At 40.2% G+C, this 23,194-nt stretch overlaps 1 protein-coding gene across 1 annotated transcript in view; it reads left to right on the forward strand.

The window, feature by feature from the left end:
- PLEKHG3 (pleckstrin homology and RhoGEF domain containing G3) overlaps nucleotides 1-23,194 on the forward strand; it is a 62,612-nt gene that overhangs the window by 26,211 nt on the left and 13,207 nt on the right. The window contains exons 2-12 of the mRNA XM_089520536.1: nucleotides 7,561-7,925; nucleotides 8,527-8,627; nucleotides 10,939-11,008; nucleotides 12,127-12,173; nucleotides 13,129-13,279; nucleotides 15,138-15,269; nucleotides 18,515-18,697; nucleotides 20,304-20,396; nucleotides 20,849-20,935; nucleotides 21,529-21,562; nucleotides 22,247-22,351. Of these exons, the coding sequence (XP_089376662.1) occupies nucleotides 7,632-7,925; nucleotides 8,527-8,627; nucleotides 10,939-11,008; nucleotides 12,127-12,173; nucleotides 13,129-13,279; nucleotides 15,138-15,269; nucleotides 18,515-18,697; nucleotides 20,304-20,396; nucleotides 20,849-20,935; nucleotides 21,529-21,562; nucleotides 22,247-22,351 (1,297 nt within the window). The 5' untranslated portion in view covers nucleotides 7,561-7,631. The remainder of the gene's footprint in view (nucleotides 1-7,560; nucleotides 7,926-8,526; nucleotides 8,628-10,938; nucleotides 11,009-12,126; nucleotides 12,174-13,128; nucleotides 13,280-15,137; nucleotides 15,270-18,514; nucleotides 18,698-20,303; nucleotides 20,397-20,848; nucleotides 20,936-21,528; nucleotides 21,563-22,246; nucleotides 22,352-23,194) is intronic.

A 23,194-nucleotide genomic window follows, 5' to 3' on the forward strand; every position in this document is an offset into this window, starting at 1 on the left:
CCTGTGGACACTTGTGTGCGTTGTGTGTCTTCAAGTCATTTCCGACTGATGGTGACCCTATGGCAAACCCATCACAGGGTTTTCTTGGCAAGATTTGTTCACAGTTAATACTTACATGAAAGTAGATTCCACTGAACACAGTTAGAGTTAACTTCCAAATAAATATGCATGGGATTGTATTACATGTAAGACGACAGAGAAGGTGTTTTTTTAAAATATTCTTTTGCTTATCTAAGCGTTGGAATTTAAAACTGAAGAGAAACGATCACATGAGCTCCTGACATGTTTAGGCAATGGGCACTGTGAAAGCAGAAAACCCAGTAGAAATAGAGGCTCAGTACAAGGGTTGGCCACATGGTGTCCCGGAGATGTTGGGGTGGATTTGTTTTTTGTCTTATAGCCATATCGGTAAACGGATATTTGGAAAGGCAAGATGGAGCTTGTGTTTCCCACTGCAACTTTCAATTCCTTTATAGATAATGAACTTTGAGTAACACTGTTCTGGCATGTTCCAGAGTCATACATTTGTATTCTACTGACATGCTTTAAGCAGTGTAGCTTTGGCAACATCTAAAAAATTAAACGGAACAAAAATGAATGAATGAATGAACAAACAAGGAAACAGTTTAATAGTAGTTTCTTCTGTGAAATCTGCTTTCTCTTGGCTGCCTGGAACTTGAAATGAGTTCCTAGAAATAAAAACAGTAATTAGATTAAATCGTTCAAATGCTCTGGAGATGCTTGAAACTAAGGTGGTGATATCTTAAAGATGAAAATAAAAGAGAATGTTTCTAGGATAACGGTTGAAAAAACAGCAACCAGGAAAAGTAGCAAATTCTAGTATTGACCTGTCTCTTTCATTTCTTTCTGATCTCTGAAGTATGAACTGCTTTTTTCAGATAAAAGAATTAATCTGACTAAACTGTCTGGAAGTTTAAAATTTTTAGAGTTGTATTTGAAATGACAAATGCAATATGATTCACCTTTTCTGCCATCTAGTTCATGGGTATGGCCTTGAGCTATTCTGCAGATCACTTAGAATTTCAGGAACCAAAAGACACTTGATCAAAGAGAAACCCACAAACAAATTGGTCAGTTGACTAATCAGTGGTCCTTACATCAGCAAAAATGAAAATAAAAATGAAATTGCATTTGGCTAGGTAAATCCAAAGTCTGTTAAATTCATGTTTCGTTCATTAAATTTTGGTCCTGGCAACTACAGTATGAGTAATTTGTGGGTGATCCCAACAATCCCACACTCAAACTGCTGTACCACACTGACTCTTTGTATCCCAGCATGTAGTTCTGAAGATGGAGATTCTGTTTAGACCAATAAGGCAAGACCAGAAATAACAAAGAAAGCACATCTAATGAGAATCTGAGTATAATCAAATAGATTATCAGTAGTATTGGTTATTATTAGTATCAAGACAGTTTTCAAATTATTAAAAGTAGTACAGATTAAATATCTCTGTACAAAATAAAATAATTTCATAGGTAAAATGGCATATAATATAATATAATAGCATCTGTGTATGTGTATAAAAAGGTTTTAATACATAAATGTCACTGTCTGGAATGCATCCCATGTCAGTAAGCCCAAACAGAGGTCCCAAAGAAAGATGTAGAGGCTGTGCACTCCAAAATAAATTACTGTTTGGAATGCCATCCCATGTCAGTAAGCCCAAAGATAGGTCCCAAAGAAGGATGTAGAGGCTGTGCACTCCAAAATAAATTATTGCTTAGTGATAGAAACTCTATACAGGTTGAAAGAAAGTATCATTCATACTTCCAAAGGCAGAATCCTGCTTCAAGGATGGGATGTATTCACTATTCTAAAATACCCTGTCACTATCCTCCTCCTTTCGGGGGTCCCCCAGTTCTGAAAGGTAATAGCCATTAGAGATACTGGATTGTTTAAATGTTGTTTCCTTACTGCACATTTCTGCTTAGTCTGATGAACTGACACTCCCACCCCCAGTTAGCCCATAGTGCTGCCTTCTTCCTCTTGGAAAAATTATTCTTCACATTTAACAAAATATATTTAAAATGTATTTAAATTGGAAAACATAATTTTAGCAATTGGATGGTTAAGCAAGTGTACTTTCTCTTCTTTGCTGCCACCAACTGGCCAGGCTATTTCCATTTCCCCCTCTTTCTCTATCTTGTGTGATCAGTGAGTTGCCTGTTGTTTTCTATGCCTTTGCATTACGTCCTGTGGCTTGAGATTATGATCCTGGCTCAAATATTTTGTAGGCACTCAGTTGTGTGCTATCACACCATCAGGTGACAAGTTTAAATCTGACAAGTGTTGAATGTGTTAATTTTTGTTTCTTGCATGTTTGATTTTTTAAAACCCTAAGCTCTTTCTATTACGAATATGAAGAAATGCATTAAAATCAAAAGATGAAAGGAAATTCTCACCCATCCCTACTCCTCTTACATAGGATCAGATGAGTCCTAAGATGTTATGTCACCAAATTTCAGTGTGAGTCAGATCTACAGAAGGCAGCTTGATTTGAAACAAAGGGTGTGCTGCATGTCTAGCTGCCAAGATGGGAAGACAGATTAAGTTGTGAACTGGTGAGCCTGGGAGGTGATGGGTAATATTTTGGGTATGTGTGCAAGCAGTGTCTCTGTAATCATCCTTTGAGGACATGTCCCTGATCAGAGAAGAATGATCCTTTATCAGACAAATGCTGCTGCTCAGATGAAAAGTCAGTGCAGCCAGAATCACGGACCATTTCACACATTACCTCAGGCTTCATTTCAGTTTATTTGTTTCAGCCAGGAGCTAGGACATCACATGTTCCACTCATTTATTTATTTAGGGTATTTATACACCACCCTTCAGCCTAAAAGCCTCATTTGACAATTCCCTGCCCTCAGGCGTACAATTTAAATAAGATACACAGGGAAAAGGGAATGTCACTGGGGAAGGGGATTAAGTCCAGCAAGTTCTGGCTGCTCATCTCTCCCTCATACACCACAGCAGTGGTAGTTTAAATGGAGGGATGGTCTCTCACCAGCTCCTGGGGCCAAGGCACAATGGAACTGTGCCTGTTAGTGTCCCTGTACCGTGTACATCTGTTCAAACACATTTGTAATTTTACTTTTTATATGTGCATTTAAACATCTTGGATTAATAATATCCACCTTAAAAAAAATCCATGCATGGGTTCCTTGCATGTCCTTAGAACTACATTTGTCGCTCCACATTCACTGAGATTAGGGACACAGGACCCACATGAATGTGCAAAAACTGCAAATAACAAAAACACGTATGTTTTTACCTGAGAGAACACCTCTCTAGTAATCTCTAAGTCATCCAGTGCACCTCTGTGGTCCACACCTGCTAGACATTGACCATAGAATTGCGCTGAAGGAGCTACAGATGCCTAGTGGAGTGTTCTCTCTAGGAATCTCTAGGCTCTTCAATACAACTTTTGGTTAAAGATGACCATAGAATTGCGCTAGAGGACTTAGATATTCCTACAGAGAACATATTAATAAAATTCATGAATAATCAAATCTGCAAAAGGCAAAGCCACAAATGTGGAGGGATGAATGTACAAGCAGAGCTTAAACATGTACGGTATATGTTTTTGGCCTTTCAAATAGCGTAAATGTAATAGGTTATTGTAATCCCCCAAAATAACTTCTCTAGACTCTGGCAAGAATTTGGTACAAATTGAGGTTGCAATATAGAGGGCTATATTGCTACAAAATATAGGAAATTAAGAAAGTGTTGAGAATTCAAAGTGCACCCTTTAAAAGAGATTTTTATGAGAACATAATTTGGTGCCTCATAGCATGCTGGACTCCCAGTTCCTCATGTGATTCTTGCAGTGAACACAACTGTTTGCCCCACTCCTCTCAAACACTAGGATGTTTTTTTCAGGACAAAGGGTTTGCCTGCAATTAGACCCCAATGGTTTTTTTTAAAGTTAGTTTTTATTATTATTATTTAAATACTTGTTAAAAGTGTGTGTGTGTGTACATGCAACAAAGAGTTTCAAAATTGAAAATTAGGGTTGTAAGATTCTTATATACATTTCATATCTAGTTGCAGAATATCCAACATACCATGAAGTTTCTCTTTCATTGCTTGGTCAATAAACTTGACCAATACTGCAGTAGAAAAGTACACAATTAAATTTCAGCGATTTTGTACCCCTCCCCAAAAAAGTCAATAATAAGTTCCTTATTTTAGAGCCACACAGGGAAACCCCTTTGGATAAATGGCTTTGTTCGAACATAAATCTTAGTTTCTCCTGGGCTGTTTGAGAGATGGGGAAATCCAGTTAAAACAGGCTCCATTTTTGTGGCTTGTCAACTCAGTAATGATTTCTAGATGTTCAAAGAGAGAGTGATTGTGCTGCTTCCCTCCCTCTTTTTCCATGAGTGCATGTTGGCTGAAGTCCTTAGTGGGAAATACGGAACCAGATTTTTCTGGGTGTGGTGTTTATATGTGTGTGTGTGAGATGACATCAGTGCCCTCCACACCTTCACCAGCTGTTCAAGGTTCATAGGCTGTTCCCAGGCCAGCTTCATCTGGCAGATTTACCCACTGCAGCACTAACTCAGATTGGCGGGTAGACAAAAGAGAGAGATGTTGATCTGGGAGGAGAAGAATACTCTTGAGTGGCTTCCGTCACAAATTGTTAAGCTGGTTGGTAAGGAAAAGTTGAGTTCTCCTTGGTGAAAGCTGGGCTGATTTCTTTAATTTAGTCTTGCAAGGGCTTTGCGGTGTGAATTATGGAGCAAGGAAAGTATGCTAATAGCAACCAAAAGGAAATTCAAGATGGATTGCAGCCATGGCAGTTCACTTGAAATGGTGCCTAAAAAGCACAGACCTGTTGCCACTTGTTTGTCTGCTTTGGTGAGCTTTTTGAAGCCAATGGTAAATGGCAGGTAGGGAAGGATATGTTCCTGTATCAGAGTGAGGGTGTGTTTAAGTTGTATGTGTGTGTCATGTGAATGCTGGACTCGATGCAAGGTGTAGAGGAAAAAACAAGTGTGCTGGCAGGACATCCAGGCAAAAAGAGAAACTCATAGGAACTTTAAATGTCATAGTGTACATTTGTATTGTATTGTGATACAACCCTCAATGTCTTCTTGAGGGCTTGAGAAAAACCTCTCACTGTTCTTTGACTTGGTACTTCAGAGGGAGTTTAAAAGATAGGACCTGGCCAGCAGTGCTTGTAACACCAGAAATGCACAGTCTGTATCTCAGAGCATTTGGCCCTTAGCCACTCCCTGAAAAATCCCATCAACATTTTGCCATATCACAATGTGGAAATGGTGTTTCTTGGATGCTGAGATCACTGAGAGATGGGAGTATACTGAGATGTGTTCTGCACTGAGAAGTGTGTCTGTGGTCCAGAGCCAATGTTAGATGTGTCCTTTGAGGCTGAAAATGTTTGCATCTTTGACCTAAGCATTTTCACTGGAAGCGTTTGGGTAATTTATCAGACAACTAATTGATAATTTCTACTTAGACATTTAGCAGGTAACCCATCATGACTTTGATGATGAAAGTATTTCTGTGTGCAGTTAGAAATTGCTCAGATGGATTTGTGTACAATTCCCCCGCAAGTCACAATTCAAGGTAATGCATAGAAAAGGAATGGGTTTGTGTGACTGCCCATCGACTTCGTGGCTGTCATAAGTCACAACTGTGCAATCCCCTCCAAAGTGTCAGCAGCATCTGTTATGTCTCTGATAACAAATCCTTCATCCCACTTAATTGAAAGTGATGGGAAGTTGTGATTTGATGCTTGTGTAGAAAGGAAGCAAAGGAGTTTCCTTCAAAACACAGGTACCCTTTGGGAGGCACTATTGTAATGTTGCTCATACTGCATGATCTGTGTTGATCTGAGTATTGTTGCCTGTGGCCTAAATAGCCAGGCCCTACTCAGCATGAAACCTGGGCAGGGAATGAAGGTGCCCTGAGGAGCCATCTCTCCCTTTACTTCACAGTTATTGTTTGGCTATGTCAGTAGCGAAGTACCGTACTTCATTGGAGCAGCATTATTTGCTTTTGTAGTGTCGCAGATGGATAGTGAAACCCAGAGGCTTTCGGGGTAACAAACATTGTGTTGGTTGCAGATATTTCATCCAACATTTGTCTTCTTGTTGCTGAGCCCTACATTAAAATAGAGAACCTGGTGCTTCCCTGACCATGTCATATATCAGTTTGTGGGCTGGTATCAAAATTTCAGTTTTAGGAAATTGCTAATGTTGACCTGGGTGGGTTTGTTTTATTAACTTACCTTCAGATAGTATTTTAAAACCATATTGTTTGAGGGTGACCACTAAATATTACTCACTAGTCTTAATTCAATAAAAATGTTTGCTCTTATTGCTAAAAATCCACAGTCATATTTTCCCCCTTTAAAAAATAATTTCCCCCACTCTGGACTGAGGGGAAAGTCTGTGCTAGGGGCAATATTTAAAATAAAAGTGCTCTTTATGACTATTTAACTTATTGAAGACTTAAGATAGGCTATTCATTTTGAATTATCAGGAAAAAACACATTTTAACATTTGAAACTACTTCACAAATATAAGATACAAAGAAGCACCTTAAAAAACATTGACTTGTGTTATTGCAGGCAATTCTTCTTACTGGTAGTCCTTATTTGCGTAACTCCTTTAGTTTTCAATCCTTATCTTGTTGGTCCTCACAAGTCCCTTTAAATTGCTCCATTAATCCCATTTTACAGGCAAGAAACTAAGACTGGGAGATAGTATCTTTTCACCATGACAGCCAGTGTGGCCATGATTTACCTGGAATCTGAACCCAGTTATTGATTAACAGAATTATTCACTCGTATTAAATCTCTGTCTTTTTTCTTGACACTGAATCTGTTTTTGGCATACACTTTGAACAAAGCTCACTGCTCTGTCTGCAGCCATTGGAAACAGGCTGTGGAACTCAGTCACATAGTTCTGCTTCTTTAAGGGAAGATTTGCTGAAAATCTCGCTGACCAAAATGTGTGATGTTTAACATGAAGACATAAGTCAAGTGCTCTGTTTCTGCCCACTAACTATAACCATCCTCCTAAATATCTTAAAGGCACTGGATCATGTCTGATCTGGGAAGCTAAGCAGGGTCAGCTCTGGTTAGTACTTGGATGGGAGACTACCAATGAATACCATGTGCTGTAGGCTATATTTATCAGGAAGGAACCTCTGGGTATTAATTGCCTAAGAAAATCCTATGAAATTCGTCTGTTTGCCAGAAATCGACAGGTGACTTGAAGGCAGACACACACACACACACACACACAAACACACACACCCCTCTGTAACTATCAGCCTTGATTCTGGGAAGCTCTGGTCATTTAATCTTCAAGAAATGTTTATTGTTCCTTTGTGTGTTTGATTTCAAATCAGTTGTTTTTCTTGATGATTTCAAGTTTGATTTAAATCACTTTAATTTAAAACAATGCATAACTGTCACTTTCTCTAATTCCTGCCTGTCATAACTTGCACAATTCAGCTTTACTTTTCAGGGCTCCTTAAAAATGTGTTTTCTCTCCCTCTTTTCACAGAGTTCCCCAGGTTCCTGGTTGCTCCCTATCCTGGAAGAAATGAAAGGATTCCAGATTCTGCTTCTTCAGGCATGAACTCCTCAGGACCCTCTGTGACCCAGCTGCCTGGATCCCTGACCAATGCTAACCACATTATGGAGGATTGGAATGACCTGGCGCCAACACCTGCTGATACAACCTCCTTGAGGGTTGGACTGCTGCACAATGCCAACAACAATGCTGCCTCAGGACCCTGGCGAACTTTGAAGAGCCCTTCCCTTTCTTCTTCTGCCTCCCACTCCAAACTGAGCTATCTAGAGCGTGTGGTGTTGGAGATTGTGGAATCGGAGCGCATGTATGTCCGGGATTTGCGAAGTATTGTAGAGGTAAGTCTGCGTGTCATGCTTAGCCTGCATGTTGGGACATATTTCTTCAGTTCATTGCTGTGTTGCATACTGTCATACAGGCCTCCCATCATTCTGTTTTGGCATTAAAGGTTTCTTCAGTCTACCATAGGAGACCCAGGTCAAAGCAGGAGGTTTAGAGGATCTGATGGATTTGTCTGGCCAAGAAGGCCTTGCAGTGTTTTGCTGGTCAGAACCTTTGTGCTCTTCTCTCAGTTCCTTTGAATGAGGAATATATATTCATGGCATGTGAATAAAATAATAGTTTGTGTATGCTGCTGTGAATTTCGTCTGTCTCCATGTTATGCTTGAAATTCAGTCAGTGGCCTTGATGGCTAGGGGATTCTGGGAACTAGAGTGCAGCCCCACAAGGTTCCACACTTTACTGAAACTATATGTGATGCTTTTGGAGTTGTTGACCACCTTTGGAATATATGTAAAAAGGGGGTCTGGATTATATATACTCTCCCTTGACTTGGCTACCACCGTTACACATGTAGGTGGAGGAGCAATCTATTGTAATGTTCTAATTTTTTGCTTTCTGTCTGTGTGGCAATGCTCATGGCATACTGTGGCTTGGCAGAATTACTTGGGGAAGATCATAGACATGCAAGAGCTGCTGCTGCGACCGGAACAAGTCAGTGCACTCTTTGGGAATATTGAGGATATCTACGAATTAAATAGGTGAGTATAGTTTATGCATTAGCCATAGCTATTTTGGCATCCCCACAATTTCTCTCTCAGCACACTTCTACATTATAGAAATAATGCAGTTTGACACAACTTTAAGTGCTGCAGCTCCATCCTACAGAATCCTGGGATTTGTAGTTTTACAAGATCTTTAGCCATCTCTGCTAAAGGGTGTTGGTGCCTCACAAAACTACAAATCTCAAGATTCTGTACAATAGAGTCACTGCAATTAAAGCTGTGTCAAACTGCATTATTTATACAGTGTAGATGCACCTCTCATTCCTCTTTGAAAAATACAGCAGATGTAGCCTTCCCTAAAGGGTTTGGTCATAGCAGTGGGACAGGTAGAAGGCAAGCATGAGACTCCTACAATCCTATTTTACCCTATCAGTGTAGATCTATTAGCAGGTCTTACAAACAGCAAACTAGCCATGCCATGGTTTATCCTGTTCTTGTTCCAGCCCCTGTTTGATGTACTGGTTTTGACTGAAGCCCTGAAATGGGACCAGTTTGCCCGAAAAAAATGTTCTGTCATGCATGTACTTATCTAAACATTAAGATCTTCTTCAAAAGCCCTATTTTGAGTGCCCCTGCTTAATCAAGTGAGGTACATAACTTTTTTGGGGGAGGGGTACTCTTTAATGGTGTTATCCTGGTTCAAGAACACCCTTCCCAAAGAAGATCACATAGTGCCATCTTTATAGTCTCTTTGTTGCCATAAAAAACTGTAAATAATATACATCTTAGAATCGTGAATGTTGATTGGATTGTTTTAATAGTTAATAGTTCTTATTGTTTCATATTGTACTTCAGTGCTGAGTTTATTCTGGAACCACTCAACCATCCATTAATGTATGGAATGGTCATATCTGTACACAGAAAATAAATATTTATTCCTTGCTTTGGCTACCTGAGGACAGATGTTTGTTACATACCTGTTATGAACTTGAAATTCCTTTCAACCTACCACTGAAAAGTCTCAGTAGATGATAATAAGGATAGGTTATTGCCCATTTACTGTTATCAAGTAAATTCTGGCTGAAAGGATAGATGGTATGATCAATAAGGTTTTGATATGTCCATGTAAAGAAGAGTAGCCTTCCGTTTTCCTCACTCCTGTTATTATTGGAAATTGGAGTCCTAAATACAGTGGGCCCTTGATGTCTGCTGGGGTTTAGTTCTAGAAACCCACATGGATACCAAAATCTATGGATTCTCAAGTCCCAGTAAATACAAAGGCATAGTAAAATGGTATCCTCCATATAAAATGGCAACATCAAGGTTTGTTTTTGGAATTTATATATTTTTAAAATGTTAGCAAACCATGGATGGTTGAATCTGTGGATAAAGAATTCATGCATATGGAAGGACGACTGTACTTTCAGATGTAACCAGAAGAGTTTTCTCCATTCCCAAAGACTCCAAAATACTGACATGGCTATTTGACTCTTGGGATTTCCTTCAGTATTGATGGGCTGTAACTAAGAAAGACATTCAGCTGTAACAGCATCTTCTTGGTACATTTGGCTTGAAAGAGATATTGTTGCCCTAGAACAGAGAAGTCACAACTCTCTCTGTACAAGGAAGTAATTTGGAGAGGAGCAGCTTGAGTTCACATTGCTCCCAGATAAGTGGATGTTTAGTTGCTTGCTTGGCAGTTCTGTGAACCTGTTTCCTCTCTTGTGTCTTACCTTATTAAATTACAAGTTCCTCAGGGCAGAAATTGCTCCACAACATGTCTTTGTGAAACATTCAGTATGGCAGATAAATCCTAGCATGTGGAAAAGTGGTTTGGGTTTTGTTTGTTTGTTTGGACTATGGCTCCCAGAATCATCCCTGCTGACTAGGGGATTCTGAGACATGTAGCTTCAGAAGTCACTTTTCCATGTTCTGGGAAATTCTGCTGGTTTGGGTCAATAAAACCCTAGCACTGGTACTGGAAATAATTTCCTGAGTGGAACAGAAGGATAGGTTAGTCATTTTAACCAGAAAGTGCATCTCTTTCTGTGTAACATCTGCTTTGTGTTTTTTGACTCCCCTGGCAGCAGTGGAAGGGCTGCCCCTCTCCAGGTGGGTACTGCACCCAAATACTTTGCATGATTGGCTACCCCGCATTCTGCTTCTAAACTGGGGGAACGGAGGGAGTGAAGAGTTTGTCTTGCAGTTTGCCTGCAGCATGTCCTCACTGATTTATGGGGTGCCTGTGCTGTGCTGCTGTGTCTTCAAATACACTAAACAAGAATACCTTGTATGTGGATGTCTGACTGAGTGATAAATTACTCTTTCTCTTTCAATTTCTGCTCAGTGAGCTCCTGCAAGATTTGGACAGCTGCCATAATGACCCTGTTGCTGTGGCAAGATGTTTTGTGGACAGGGTAAGCAGAAGAGGAGTTATAACATTGTGGTAAATCTCTGACAGATTATGAAGGAGCAACCCAACAGGCAGTGGCACGGTGACATTCCATTCCCATGCTTATTGGAGTGATTCCACAAAAGTGATGAGAGATCAGAGGCTAATCCTGGGTCTTCTTGAGAGGGGTTAGCACACCCTATATAGCCAACACTGTATTTTGGGGTCCCCATATTTCATATCTCACATCTGGAGACAGGATGTTCTTGAGAGATCAATTATTTTTCAGGAACACTAGGTCAGTTTCCCAGGAGTGTGTCCTGAGGCATGTGCACATTCAGGTAATAAGACAATCAAATCTGAATATGTGTTCTAAGAGCTCATTTCTTCCCCCAAGTCATCTGCATTTCCTCTTGCACATTGAGACAAAGGATCTTCTTGCTCCCAAAGCACTAAGTCAACTTCTCTGCCTATCCCCTGTTGTGTTCCCAGGGAAACTTCCCTTCCCATCCATTCTGGGGATATCCTGATCCAGTTACTGTTTTTGTCATACTAAAATTAAAGCTCTCAACCAGTCCAGAATGCCATTGTTGATTTCTGGGAAACCGACATCCAGCTTTTGTTACCTCATCAGGTAGCCCATAGCAGGTTGCCCTCTGTGTGTGCAACCTTGCTGCCCTCAGACCTCCCAGTCTTAGCCACTCCATCTTTCTGTGGTCTACTCTTTGGGCAGCTAATTATCACACACACTCTGCAAAACCCTAAAACTCTGCTATATTTCCATATTTCCATTTCGGTTAATTCTGAATGCCCTGTTGATGTGAATCACTATTGTGTATGTCCGCTATTTTTCCAAATAAAACTTTTAATTCACTCCAGTCCTGGAGTTCTTCTCAGTTATTACTGGTAATAACTGAGAAATTAACAGGTGCAAATGGCCCTAAAAGTCATCCAGCCTCTTACAAATCTGATTCCCCCAACAATTAAAATAATACCGATAGCTGGTGGGTTCTTCCCAGTCCCCTCCCCACCTTTCTCTAGGTAACAAAGGCAAGAGCTGGACAATTGAAATGATCACTACTGGGTGTAAGGTGAATATAAATTCATTGTTCATTTCTCCCTCTCTTTTTCTTTCCCCAACAGAGCCAAGACTTTGATATATATACTCAGTACTGCAATAACTACCCAAAGTGAGTATCTTTTGTGATGCAGAAAGGATGTACAGTTGCCCTTCCATTTTCACAGAGGATCAGTTCCAGACCACCCCCACCCCCACTGGTGAAAACAAAAAATTGCAAATATTCAAGCCCCATTGGTTTGAATGGCCACATGCTCCTGTGCATGGCCCTGTGGGTGGCCTTCAGGTGCATGCACCAGTTTGTCCCTCTGTGCTTGCCATTCATGAAAGACCAAGGGACACAAAAAGCAAGACTGCAAATGCTGAGGGACAAGTGTAATAATTTCTATACTCTCTAATAATTTTTTTGGACAGTTCATTCTTTCTTAATGAGTGCTGAAATGTTTTATATATGAAAGGCTTCTGGGCAGCCTCTGTTGAGTGAATAGACTGTATATGTAGGGCTGTGTATTTTGTGGTATTATATCCTGTCCAGCCAGCTTTGACTTATGGCGATCCTATGAATGAGAGACCTCCAGGTACCCCAGTTATTAACAGCCCTGCTTCATGTCTTGCAAACTCAGGTCCATAACCTCTTAGATCAGTGGTTCTTAATCTTCCTAATGCTGTGACCCTTTAATATAGTTCCTCATGTTATGATGACTCCCAACCATAAAATTGCTGTGTCTCGGTTCCTAAACACATATTGGAAATATATGTTTTCCAATGGTCTTAGGCAATCCCTATGAAAGGGTTATTTGACCCCCAAAGGGATCGTGACCCACAGGTTGAGAAACACTGTCTTAGATTGAGCCAATCCACCTGTTATATGATCTTTCTCTTTTTCTACTTACTTACACTTTGCCAAGGATCTTTTCCAGTGAGTGATGTCATTTCACGATGTGTCTTCTATTGCAGGCCCTTGCCTGAGTATTTGAACATACCTGTCTCTCATCCTTGAGGTAATACAGGGGATTGTTTGCTTTGATCTTTGATGTCATTCATTTTCTGCTGGGTTCTCCCACCAGTTCTGTAGCTGCTCTGACTGAATGCATGAGGAACAAACAGCTGGCCAAATTCTTCCGTGAGAGGCAAGAGCAAATCCGTCACTCATTGCCCCTTGGCTCCTACCTTCTCAAGCCTGTCCAGCGCATTCTCAAATATCACTTGCTTCTTCAGGTAATATATATTATCACAACAGGTTTCTTGCATTGTAGCTTTGAGATCCAAAAGTATGACCCTCAAAACAAAACAAAACGAAAAAAGAAATCTGTGTGGCATAATTAATAATGTAATCTCATAGCTGAATTGGTTCTCTGGATGGTTTCTTATAAAAAACTATAAAACAAAATTTAGATAGAAAATAAAAAATAACACCAGAAAAATAAAGGCAGCATAAAACACAAGGGGGAAAAAAGATTACAGCAATCCCCAAATCAGATGAAACTCTTTTTTGTGGCCATGCAGATTACCTTTGCCTACATGGGTCACATAGAATCATAGAATCGTAGAGTTGGAAGGGGCTGCAAGGGCCATCCAGTCCAACCCCCTGCCATGCAGGAAATCTCAATCAAAGCATCCCCGACAATGACCATCCAGCCTCTGTTTAAAGACCTCCAAGGAAGGAGACTCCACTTCTCTCCAAGGGAGTGTGTTCCGCTGTTGAATAGCCCTTACTGTAAGGAAGTTTCTCCTAATGTTGAGGTGGAATCTCTTTTCCTGTAACTCGCATCCATTGCTCTGGGTCCTAGTATCATGTAGGTAGAAGTATATTGTGGGAATTACTTGAGAGTTTGGCCACCCAGAATCTGTTTACTTTAGAACCATTTTCTAATGTCATGTTTCTAGCAGGGAATCAGATTTGCATCTTAGTTGATATGTTGTGATCATGTAAACAGAAATTAGCCCTTAAATACTGGCCAAAATGATGGATCATCCTTGAGGTGTATCCAGTGGTGTGTTTTCATCCAATGGCTTCTATGAATGGAAGAGAATTGGAAGAAAAAGTCTGTTTTCATACATTTTCCTTTTCTTCTGCAGTCCACCATGTTACCTCCCATGCTATTTCAGAGAGTCATCCAGTCTGGAGCAGGTTTGGGGGCACAAGTGAAGGCCTGCAGAAAGAATAGGGAATAAAAAGAAACTAATATCACCTCCCCTCTTCTTTTCAGAGATGGCTAGATGAAAGAACTTTCTGTAAACAGCAGGACACCAATATGTCTGCCCTGAGAACATACACCTGAAATATTGGACAGACCATTCACTCAAGCCAATATTGTCTAGATTTTAGCTTACTTTTATTCAGGGATGTACTTGTAGCTACATCTGCAGTACAAGCCTGAACTGGTTTAAATTGGTTTAACTATTATGTTTCCCACAAGAAACTGAGGAAATTGTATCCTTTTGAAGGTGTTTAGGAGAATCCAATTTTTGCAAAACACTTTTAGAATTACAGTTCTTTCTGTGGGTGGTTAAAGGTAAAACAGCTCAGCTTGATGTGTAGCTGCAGCACATGATTCCTAAATCTGAACTATTCTTTCCAGTAGCGGTCATTAGTGTGATTTTGTAGAATAAGATAATTCTTCCTGATAAAATGTAAGAAGGTCCACAGACTGAGGGTGGAAATTTACTAACCCTTAAGCTGCAACAAAGTCCATGCTCTTTTCTTTGTCTTTCCCTATACTACTTTTGTCCATTCCAAATTGAACTTCATGGTTTGTTAAAATGTTCCCCATTTGTATCTTAACAAACAAACTTGAGGGTGAGCCCCACCAGCAGTGTTATCAAATAAACTAACATACAAGCAACCATAGATAACCCAAGACTGTGCAAACATAGAACCAGTGTGATTCTACAACTTTATAAGCTGATGGCTAGATACAAATAGAGCACAAACACTGTGGTACAACAGCCTAACATTTATTTTCAAATTTAGACAAGTTCCAAAACTGTATGAGATTATTTGGTCATTGCGTTTTCTGCTGGTCCCCTAGCGTTACAGCTTTTGTCTTATTTTTCTTTGTGTGGTTTTCTCCAGGAGATAGCAAAGCACTTTGACATAGAAGAGGATGGCTATGAAGTGGTGGAAGAAGCAATTGACACCATGACCTGTGTGGCTTGGTACATCAATGACATGAAAAGGAAGCATGAACATGCTGTGCGACTACAGGTGATTGAAAAAGGGAAAGTTGTTCTGGGTGTGGTCTGTGATGCCAGCTTGAATGATGGGTAACTCTAGTGAAGCATAGCTGAGTGTGGTATATTCATAGCTTTCTGATGTGTCAGGTGATGCCACGTGTTCATGACCCCAAAAGGAAATTCAGATTATCTTAATGGTATAGGCAGAATAAAACTGACTTGGAAAACAGAAAGAGAATGAAATGCCATCACTGTCTTTGTAATTTCTTCCCTTTCTGCTATCCTGCACTTTCCCCCCACCCCAAAAGGGTTGATGGCTAAAGTGAAGAATATTTTGGTGTTATGTTGTAGGGTTTTGTTTTGTTTTTAAACAGAGAAAACAGCTAGCTTTGTTCTTCCTATTTGGTATGGTGCTCCATTTTCCCCATTCTAGTTTGTAATATTTAACTTGCTGTTTCAGACTTCTGTGCGTGCATGCTCTGTGTCTTGTTGTATGTCTTGTTTCACTCTCCTGTTAGTAGTTCAGTCACTTCACAACAACACACCTTTCAATTCTTGCTCCAGGCATTTAACCTATGCGTTCTTTTTACAAAACACATTTATTCCACTGCATTTCCTTACACACCCTCCGCAATCCCTGGAGTAAAGGATCAAGCTTGTCTACATAGAAGCCTCACCCTCTGACCTGGATACTCTTCTCTGCTCCCTAATTACATGTAATATAAAACAGTAGTCTTCACTCTTTTTAAAACCAGGCCCTTTTTTAAGATACAGCCTTTCACATAGGTCTTACTTTTAAATTTTGTTTGCATGCATCTCCATCTTTCTGCTTTTCCTATGAAGATGTAAAGGAGGACAAGGCTCCAGTACCTTTTAGAAGCTCCATAGCAGATGGCATATTGGTAGAATTTTGCATCACATTGTACAGAGCTGGGAGTTACATCTGTTGATTTTTTTCTTTTTTATTCAATAAGCAGGGTTGCTGGAGGATTGTCTTTCACTGCCTCTCATCACCTGGTTAACTTGCCCTTTCTTCTGAAAACAAACAACTTTCACTTTAAATAAAGAAAATAAGAGGGTACTGATGATACCAGTGTAAACCATCTTAGATGGGGTTGTGACCCACTTAGGGTTCACCAACTTACTAGTTGAAGGCCACTTAAGTGGGCAAGCCTCAGGGATCTGGGGGTATTTTTCCATCCCCTGAACCTTTTGGAGGCCACACCATCCCTTCTATATGAAACTAGTCAGTTTTGAGGTTTTGGGAAACCAGATCTCTTTTTCTAAAACAAAACATAGCAGGTACAGAAGTAATTAAATAAATAAATCTGGAAAGGTGGTGGAGGTTTTGGCACTGCAAAATGGCCTTGGAGAAACCACATGATTCCCAGCAATAGATAGTTGCATGGAAGTGAGAGAAAAGTTCTAGGCATAATCTCAGCTGCATTCTTTGATTGATATTTAACATCACCTATTCTTAGGTTTATGCTGCTGTTGAAAATGCCCCACCATGGTTGGAGCCCTTTTTTAAAAAATGGTATTTATTAATTTAATTAATTAAATATTAATGTTTATTACAATGGCTGGAACCCTCACAGAATTTAAGCTTTGTAGATACTCTCAGAATAGCACCCTGGCAGATTTAAGTTTGATGCCAGTTTCTTTAGATTTCCCTATTCTTTTGTTTTTCATGCATCCTTATTTCTCCCTCTCATTATTCCAAGTCCCAAGTTTAGGCTATACCTACATGAAAACACCCTTGTGAGGATCCACTTTGGTCAGCATTAATGCCAAAGAATAATTTTCTTTGAAATTACTGACAAACTTCTTAACTGTTAATTTTTACATTTTACTGTACTATTATCAAGGTTCTGGACATGCACAAGGGGGTTGGGGTTGGATGTTAATTTGATATTCATCTGTGTATTTATCCAATTAAGTTAGTACTGTAGGGCGTTCGAGCAAGGAGTGATCACTAAGATGATGACGCTCTGCAGAAACAATTGGTAGGGTTTTGAGTAACTAGGTAAGTAATTTAGTCTGAGGCAATCAGTTCTTTAGTCATCCAGAAGATAACAACAGGATTATATTCATGGGAATACAAAGTAAATATGGATGAGAAAGAAAGAAAGCAGGTGGCTAAAGATGAAAGACTGATATTTGTAGTAGTCTGTCAAAATTTAAAGAAGGTGGTGAGAGCAAATCTATTTCTAAATACAATTTGTGTGTGGATGAGAGCTTTATTTAAAAAAACGTAGAGCACATTCTGGTCTGGGAGCTGTATAGTTGTATCACTCATTCACCTTTACTAGCTTTCTAATAGGAATGGACACAGAAGTTATCAGAGGAATTTCTTCTAAAGACACAGGAACTCAGATTGAATTATTATTATTATAATGCCCATTCTGGTTTTAACCTGTGAAACTGAAATCCTCTGAATGCAGAAGGAATGTTGAAATACAGAGGGGAGATACTAGAGCCAGCTTGAATAGTTTATTAAATGTCTGGACTATAAATGCACAAAAAAGAAAAAAAATTGGAACCTAGATTCACTGTCCTCTTTAGAATCTATTCTCAGACCATCCTGTGAGGCTAAACCAATCTATTTTCCCATTTTCTGGTATTGAAATGGGGTAGAAGAAAGGACAGATACCCAGTACTCCTCTCTTTACAAAAAATAAAGAGATCCTCTAGATATGAAAAGAAAAGCTTCAGTTGAATTGTTGTTAACTGTCAGCATTTAAGTCTGCTGACAGATTTGGAAAACATTATTTGAAAGGGAAAATTATACATGCACTCTGGGAGAGATACCAGCTAAGTACTGAGAAAATTAATTTATTCTGTGCACTAATACATAGTTCCTTGAGTGCTTTCTAAAATCTCAAATTGCTGCACAACTTAGGTGACTTGTTGAAGGGGTCACTGGAACTGTGGGCAGAGCAAGGTGTTTAACTTCATACTGTTTCTAGGCTACTCTGAAGTTGTTGTTTTTTGTTGTTGTCATATGTCTTCAAGTTATTTCTGACTTATGGCAACCCTAAGGCAAATGTATCACAGGGCTGTGTTGCTGTTGTTTTCTGGTGGGTTTTTTTGTTGTTGTTTTTGGCAAGGTTTGTTCAGAGTGGGTTTGCCTTTGCCTTCCTCCAAGACTTAGGGACTGTGACTTGCCCCAAGTTCACCCAGTGCGTTTCCATGGTAAAATGGATATACAACTTTTCCTTGCAAATTTAGGGACTTTCCATCTCTTCTCTGAGCTCTTTATTTTGCCAATTACAGGAGATTCAGTCATTGCTTATTAACTGGAAAGGCCCAGACTTGACAACTTATGGGGAATTAGTTCTGGAGGGCACCTTTCGTGTTCATCGGGTCAAAAATGAGAGAACTTTCTTCTTGTTTGACAAGATTTTGCTGATAACAAAGAAGCGGAGTGATCACTACATATACAAAAGCCACATTCCAGTAAGTAGGTGTAGGGAAATAGCTGCTTCTGTGTCATTTGCCTCCTGTCTTTGTTTTTTTTTTTTTTTTTGTGGGAACAGAGTTTGTATCTCAAGTATCAGTCTAAGCCAGAAGAGATGAAAAGAAAGTTTGTCCTTTGTTGAGTAGGATTTCATAACTGACAGCTGAAATGTATGTGAATTGATGACCCAATTCAGAGGGCCTCAAGGCAAATACGACAATACGACACACACCCCTGTGGCACCACAGCAGGATCCTGTAAATAGCCTCATAGGGGAGAAGAATTGAAAAGAACCATTTTCAAAGGGACACATGATTGAAAGTAATCTAATGTGGATTTGGGGCCCTTCAAATAGGATATGTACCTAACTGCATGATAAGAGGAAGATTCTCCTCCTCATCCCCAGCAGTTTAATTTGCATTAATGATTGTGACTGCAAAACCATACTGGTGGTAGTATTTCTATATATGAAGGCTTTCATGGTCGGCATCCATAGTTTTTTGTGGGTTTTTTCGGGCTATGTGACCATGTTCTAGAAGATTTTCTTCCTGATGTTTCGCCAGCATCTGAGGCTGGCCTCTTCAGAGAATGCCTCTTCCCAGCAGATAATGATCACCAATTAGCAGACACTAATCCTCTTTTGCATTAGCCTCCCAGCCTGAAGCCTGCCATCAGCACAGAACAAGACACATGCAAATCACTCCTGCATTCCCAGGCTCACACAGTATATATACACCCACATTTCCAGGCAAGCATTCTCTGAAGATGCTAGCCACAGATGCTGGTGAAACGTCAGGAAGAAACTCTGCTAGAACATGGCCACATAGCCCAAAACCCCCACAAAAAACCATTTTTAGATAGATTTTCATTAAGAGTAAAAATGATGTGAGTCAGTGTGGTATTTTTATTATTTGCCCATGGTCAGAGGCACCTCTCCGCAGTCCTTTGGGTGCTACTGGCTTATGTATCAATTGCAGTGATATTTTCTGAGTCTATGGTCCAAAACACTGCAAAAATAATCCAGTTTGAGACTGATTTAACTGCTTTACCTCAGTGCTAGGGAATCCTGGGAATTGTAGTTTGTTGTGGCACCAGAATGTTCTGACAGAGAAGGCTAAAGGTCTCACAAAACTACAGTTCCTTGCATTCCCTAGCATTGAGCCAGGGCAGTTAAAAGTGACCTCAAACTGGATTATTTCTGCAGTGTGTTTTGGACTCCACTGTCAGGCTCCACTCAATTATGCCCCATCCAGTTTTCCTTTTGCTCTCACCAAGCCCCCTGTTCCCCCTTTCTTTTTGGGTGCCCTCAAAATTTTATATATTTCTCTACTTCTGACACTTTCATATATCATAACCCATTCCACTCAAAGACCACAACATACTTTTTTGAAAAAAACATCATTGCAAACCTAGGAACTCAGTCCCTCACCACACATTATTTCCAGCCACCGTGAAAAAAAAATCTTAACACCACTTCAGAATGTTGTCCAGGGAAAGGGGGCAGTATCTCACAGTCCTTCATGGTGGCAATAAAGAATAGTTGCTGCTGCCATTGAAATTGTAAAGGTTATGTTGAACTGATGTCTCCTGCTTCTGGCCCTGCAGTGCTCCTCCCTGATGCTGATTGAGAGCACCCGAGACTCATTGTGCTTCACTGTTACCCACTACAAGCACAACAAGCAGCAGTACAATATCCAGGTGAGGAGATGAACCATTGCTACTCTTAAGTTGGCAGTGTTGGCAGGGAAGGGGCAAAGTTGCAGACATCATCAGGCAGATGGAAAGGAGCAAGGTAATGCTCCTATTGCTAGTTGCTGATGCTGGAGGAAGGCAGGTCTGAGTGAGAATGACAAGCCTTGAGGAAGGAAGTGAGTTTTAAGGTGGCAAAAGCAAGGTCCAGGGTATTTGTGATGGGACAAGGAATTAAGGTCAGTCTGGTGGTGGATTGTAGGACCAAGTGTTATTTGTGTATGGAAGATGTCTGGTGGTAAGAATGCTATGTAGGGATCATAGCGTGTAAAGTTATTCTGTGCTGGAGAAGCTGAGAACTATAGTGTGTATATTTCAGATGGGACTCAGAAGCCTGAGTTATGTCATGGTCAGAAGAGTCCCAGTCTTTCATATTTAAGGAGTGTATGTTTTGTTACCAGGCCAAATCAGGTGAAGAGAAGAGGGTTTGGACTCACCATATCAAGCGTTTGATCCTGGAAAATCACCATGCCATCATCCCTCAGAAAGTAAGTGGAAGGTCTTCTTTCTTCCCTGTATCTGCTGAATGGAACTCAGAAACTCCATAGGGTGTTTTGCTGTTCTTTACAGCAGGGGTATCAGATGTTGTTGGACGGCAGCTCCCATCAGCTCTTACTGCCTGTGCTGATTAGGGGTTTGGGTGCTATAGACCAATCTCTGGTTCACCCTTGGTCTAAAGCTTCATTATATCCATCTTCTAGGTATTTTACCATGCTTTAGTCTGTTTCTAGGACTTGCCTATCTCTATGCACATATTTGTAGCCCTATTTGGTCCTGTTTGTTGAATCTCTCAAAGACTAGTTGTATTGTGCTAGGCCTAAAAGTTTCCATAATAATTCGTATAATAGTTTTTGGTATTTGGCTTTTTGCCTAATTCTTTTATCCAACAGAAAAAATGAGGAATATTTAGAACAATTGCAGAGGAAGATGAGGCTGAGGGAAGCATCTTTACCCTTTCTCTTCTCTATTTCTTATTTAGAGAGAGAAGAGCCGTAGGAATGTCCATGTTTCTTTAGCTTGTTAGGTCAAGACTGTCCTTTTTAACTCCTGAATGCTAAAATATTTTATTATTGTTATTCAGGCCAAACAAGCCATCTTGGAAATGGACTCATACTGTAAGTTTCCACTCTTCTTGTCTCAAAGGCTGTTTCCTGAATCCTTTTTCCTGCCTGCTCTGTCATTGACAGATTCCACCAGTAGATATGTTGAAATGTTCCCACTTGAGGCTAAGAATTTACCCTGCTTTGTAGGTCCTGTCATCTGATTTGAGGAATTTATGCAGTAACAGAAGCAACAATAAGCAAAATAAAATGTGCCATCCCTTCATGAAGGGCTGCGTCTTGTACAGCCAACCCTACTGTTAGACAGAGTTTAACAAATTTCAGGCAGCAAATTTGAAGAGTTGTAAAAGGGCAGCAAATATTTATGTTGAGGCTTTTCCTATCAAGAATAGGGAAGAGATGCTTATGAGACTTTCTGCCTTGGATGACAAAATAACTTAGCTGGCCAAGGTTACCATGTGTCTTGACTTTGGGCAGGGGGTCAAGGGTGGGTGCCATTGACAGATTTGCCTTGGGTAGCAAAATGTCTTGAGCCTGTTCTGTTCTTTGTCTCCTTTAATTTAACATGATTAACACATTCCTGGTAAGAAATGAACCTGGAGAGGTGAACTTGACTTTCCTTGCTGCTATATGTAGTAAAGTCAGAGGATAGCAATGAGGTTAGCTTGATTCACACATGCCTGTGGCCTAGTTGTATCAGAAAGGCAGTTGATAGATTCTCCCACCTCCTCCTTTCAGATCCTGCTCGATACAAATATAGTCCTGAGCGGATGAAGAAGTCCTGGTCATGTCAACCTACAGAAGACATTCCACAACATGCCCGGCAAGGGCGCCGCCAGTCAGGTAAAGGGGAAGTGGGCTAGAAAGATGTACGTATCCTAGCAGTGATAAAAGTAGTGAAGCTGCTCATAATCATATCATGGTGGAATATTTCAAGTCAGTTGTTGCTAATGTCTATATGTTGAGCAGCACTTGTATAAAGGATAATGGTGCCCAAATGTCTCATTAAAGGCTTCAAGCTAGAACCATAGTATTTTCACTCATGTGTCATCTTATCAGTCGGTCTTATTTATTGACACATTTGTTGTTTTCATGCATTTGTATTTTACCCTACAGTATAGTACAGTGCAGAACCAACATGGTGAATAGTTTGAGCAACTGACTAAGGCTCTGTAGACCAGGGTTTGAATCCACACTCAGCCATAGAAACACACTGGGTGACACTCTCTCAGCTTCAGAAGAAGGCAAAGGCAAACCCCCTCTGAACCAATCTTACCAAGAAAACCCAGTAATAGGTTCACCTGAGGGTCACCATAAGTCAGAAATGACTTAAAGGCACACAACAACAAAAATTGTACAGCTGACAGGTGTTCACAGTTACTCTGCCAAGAGGCCTAATGACCTCTGGCACACCAGAGAATAGCCAAGCGAGCACAGAGCTAAGAGGACATGCTTGTTTATTCTGGATAGTTCTGTGGGAATTTTCCTCTTAGTGTCGCTGTGAACTTGCCGCCTCAGCTTCAGAGGCAAATAATTCAGCAAGAGAGATAACAATAGAAATAAAATTATTAGACCAGATTGAACTAAGAAAAGGAAGAGACTACCAGGGGGGAAAGGCCTGGAACCTGTAGATGTATGGCTGTGATAACAGAAAAGAGACGTAGCATGACCAGGAAAGCCTTTAGG

Source organism: Sceloporus occidentalis, unplaced genomic scaffold (assembly GCF_023333645.1).
Source record: "Sceloporus occidentalis isolate IW3139 unplaced genomic scaffold, rSceOcc1.0.p SCAF_4, whole genome shotgun sequence".
Classification (NCBI taxonomy): domain Eukaryota; kingdom Metazoa; phylum Chordata; class Lepidosauria; order Squamata; family Phrynosomatidae; genus Sceloporus; species Sceloporus occidentalis.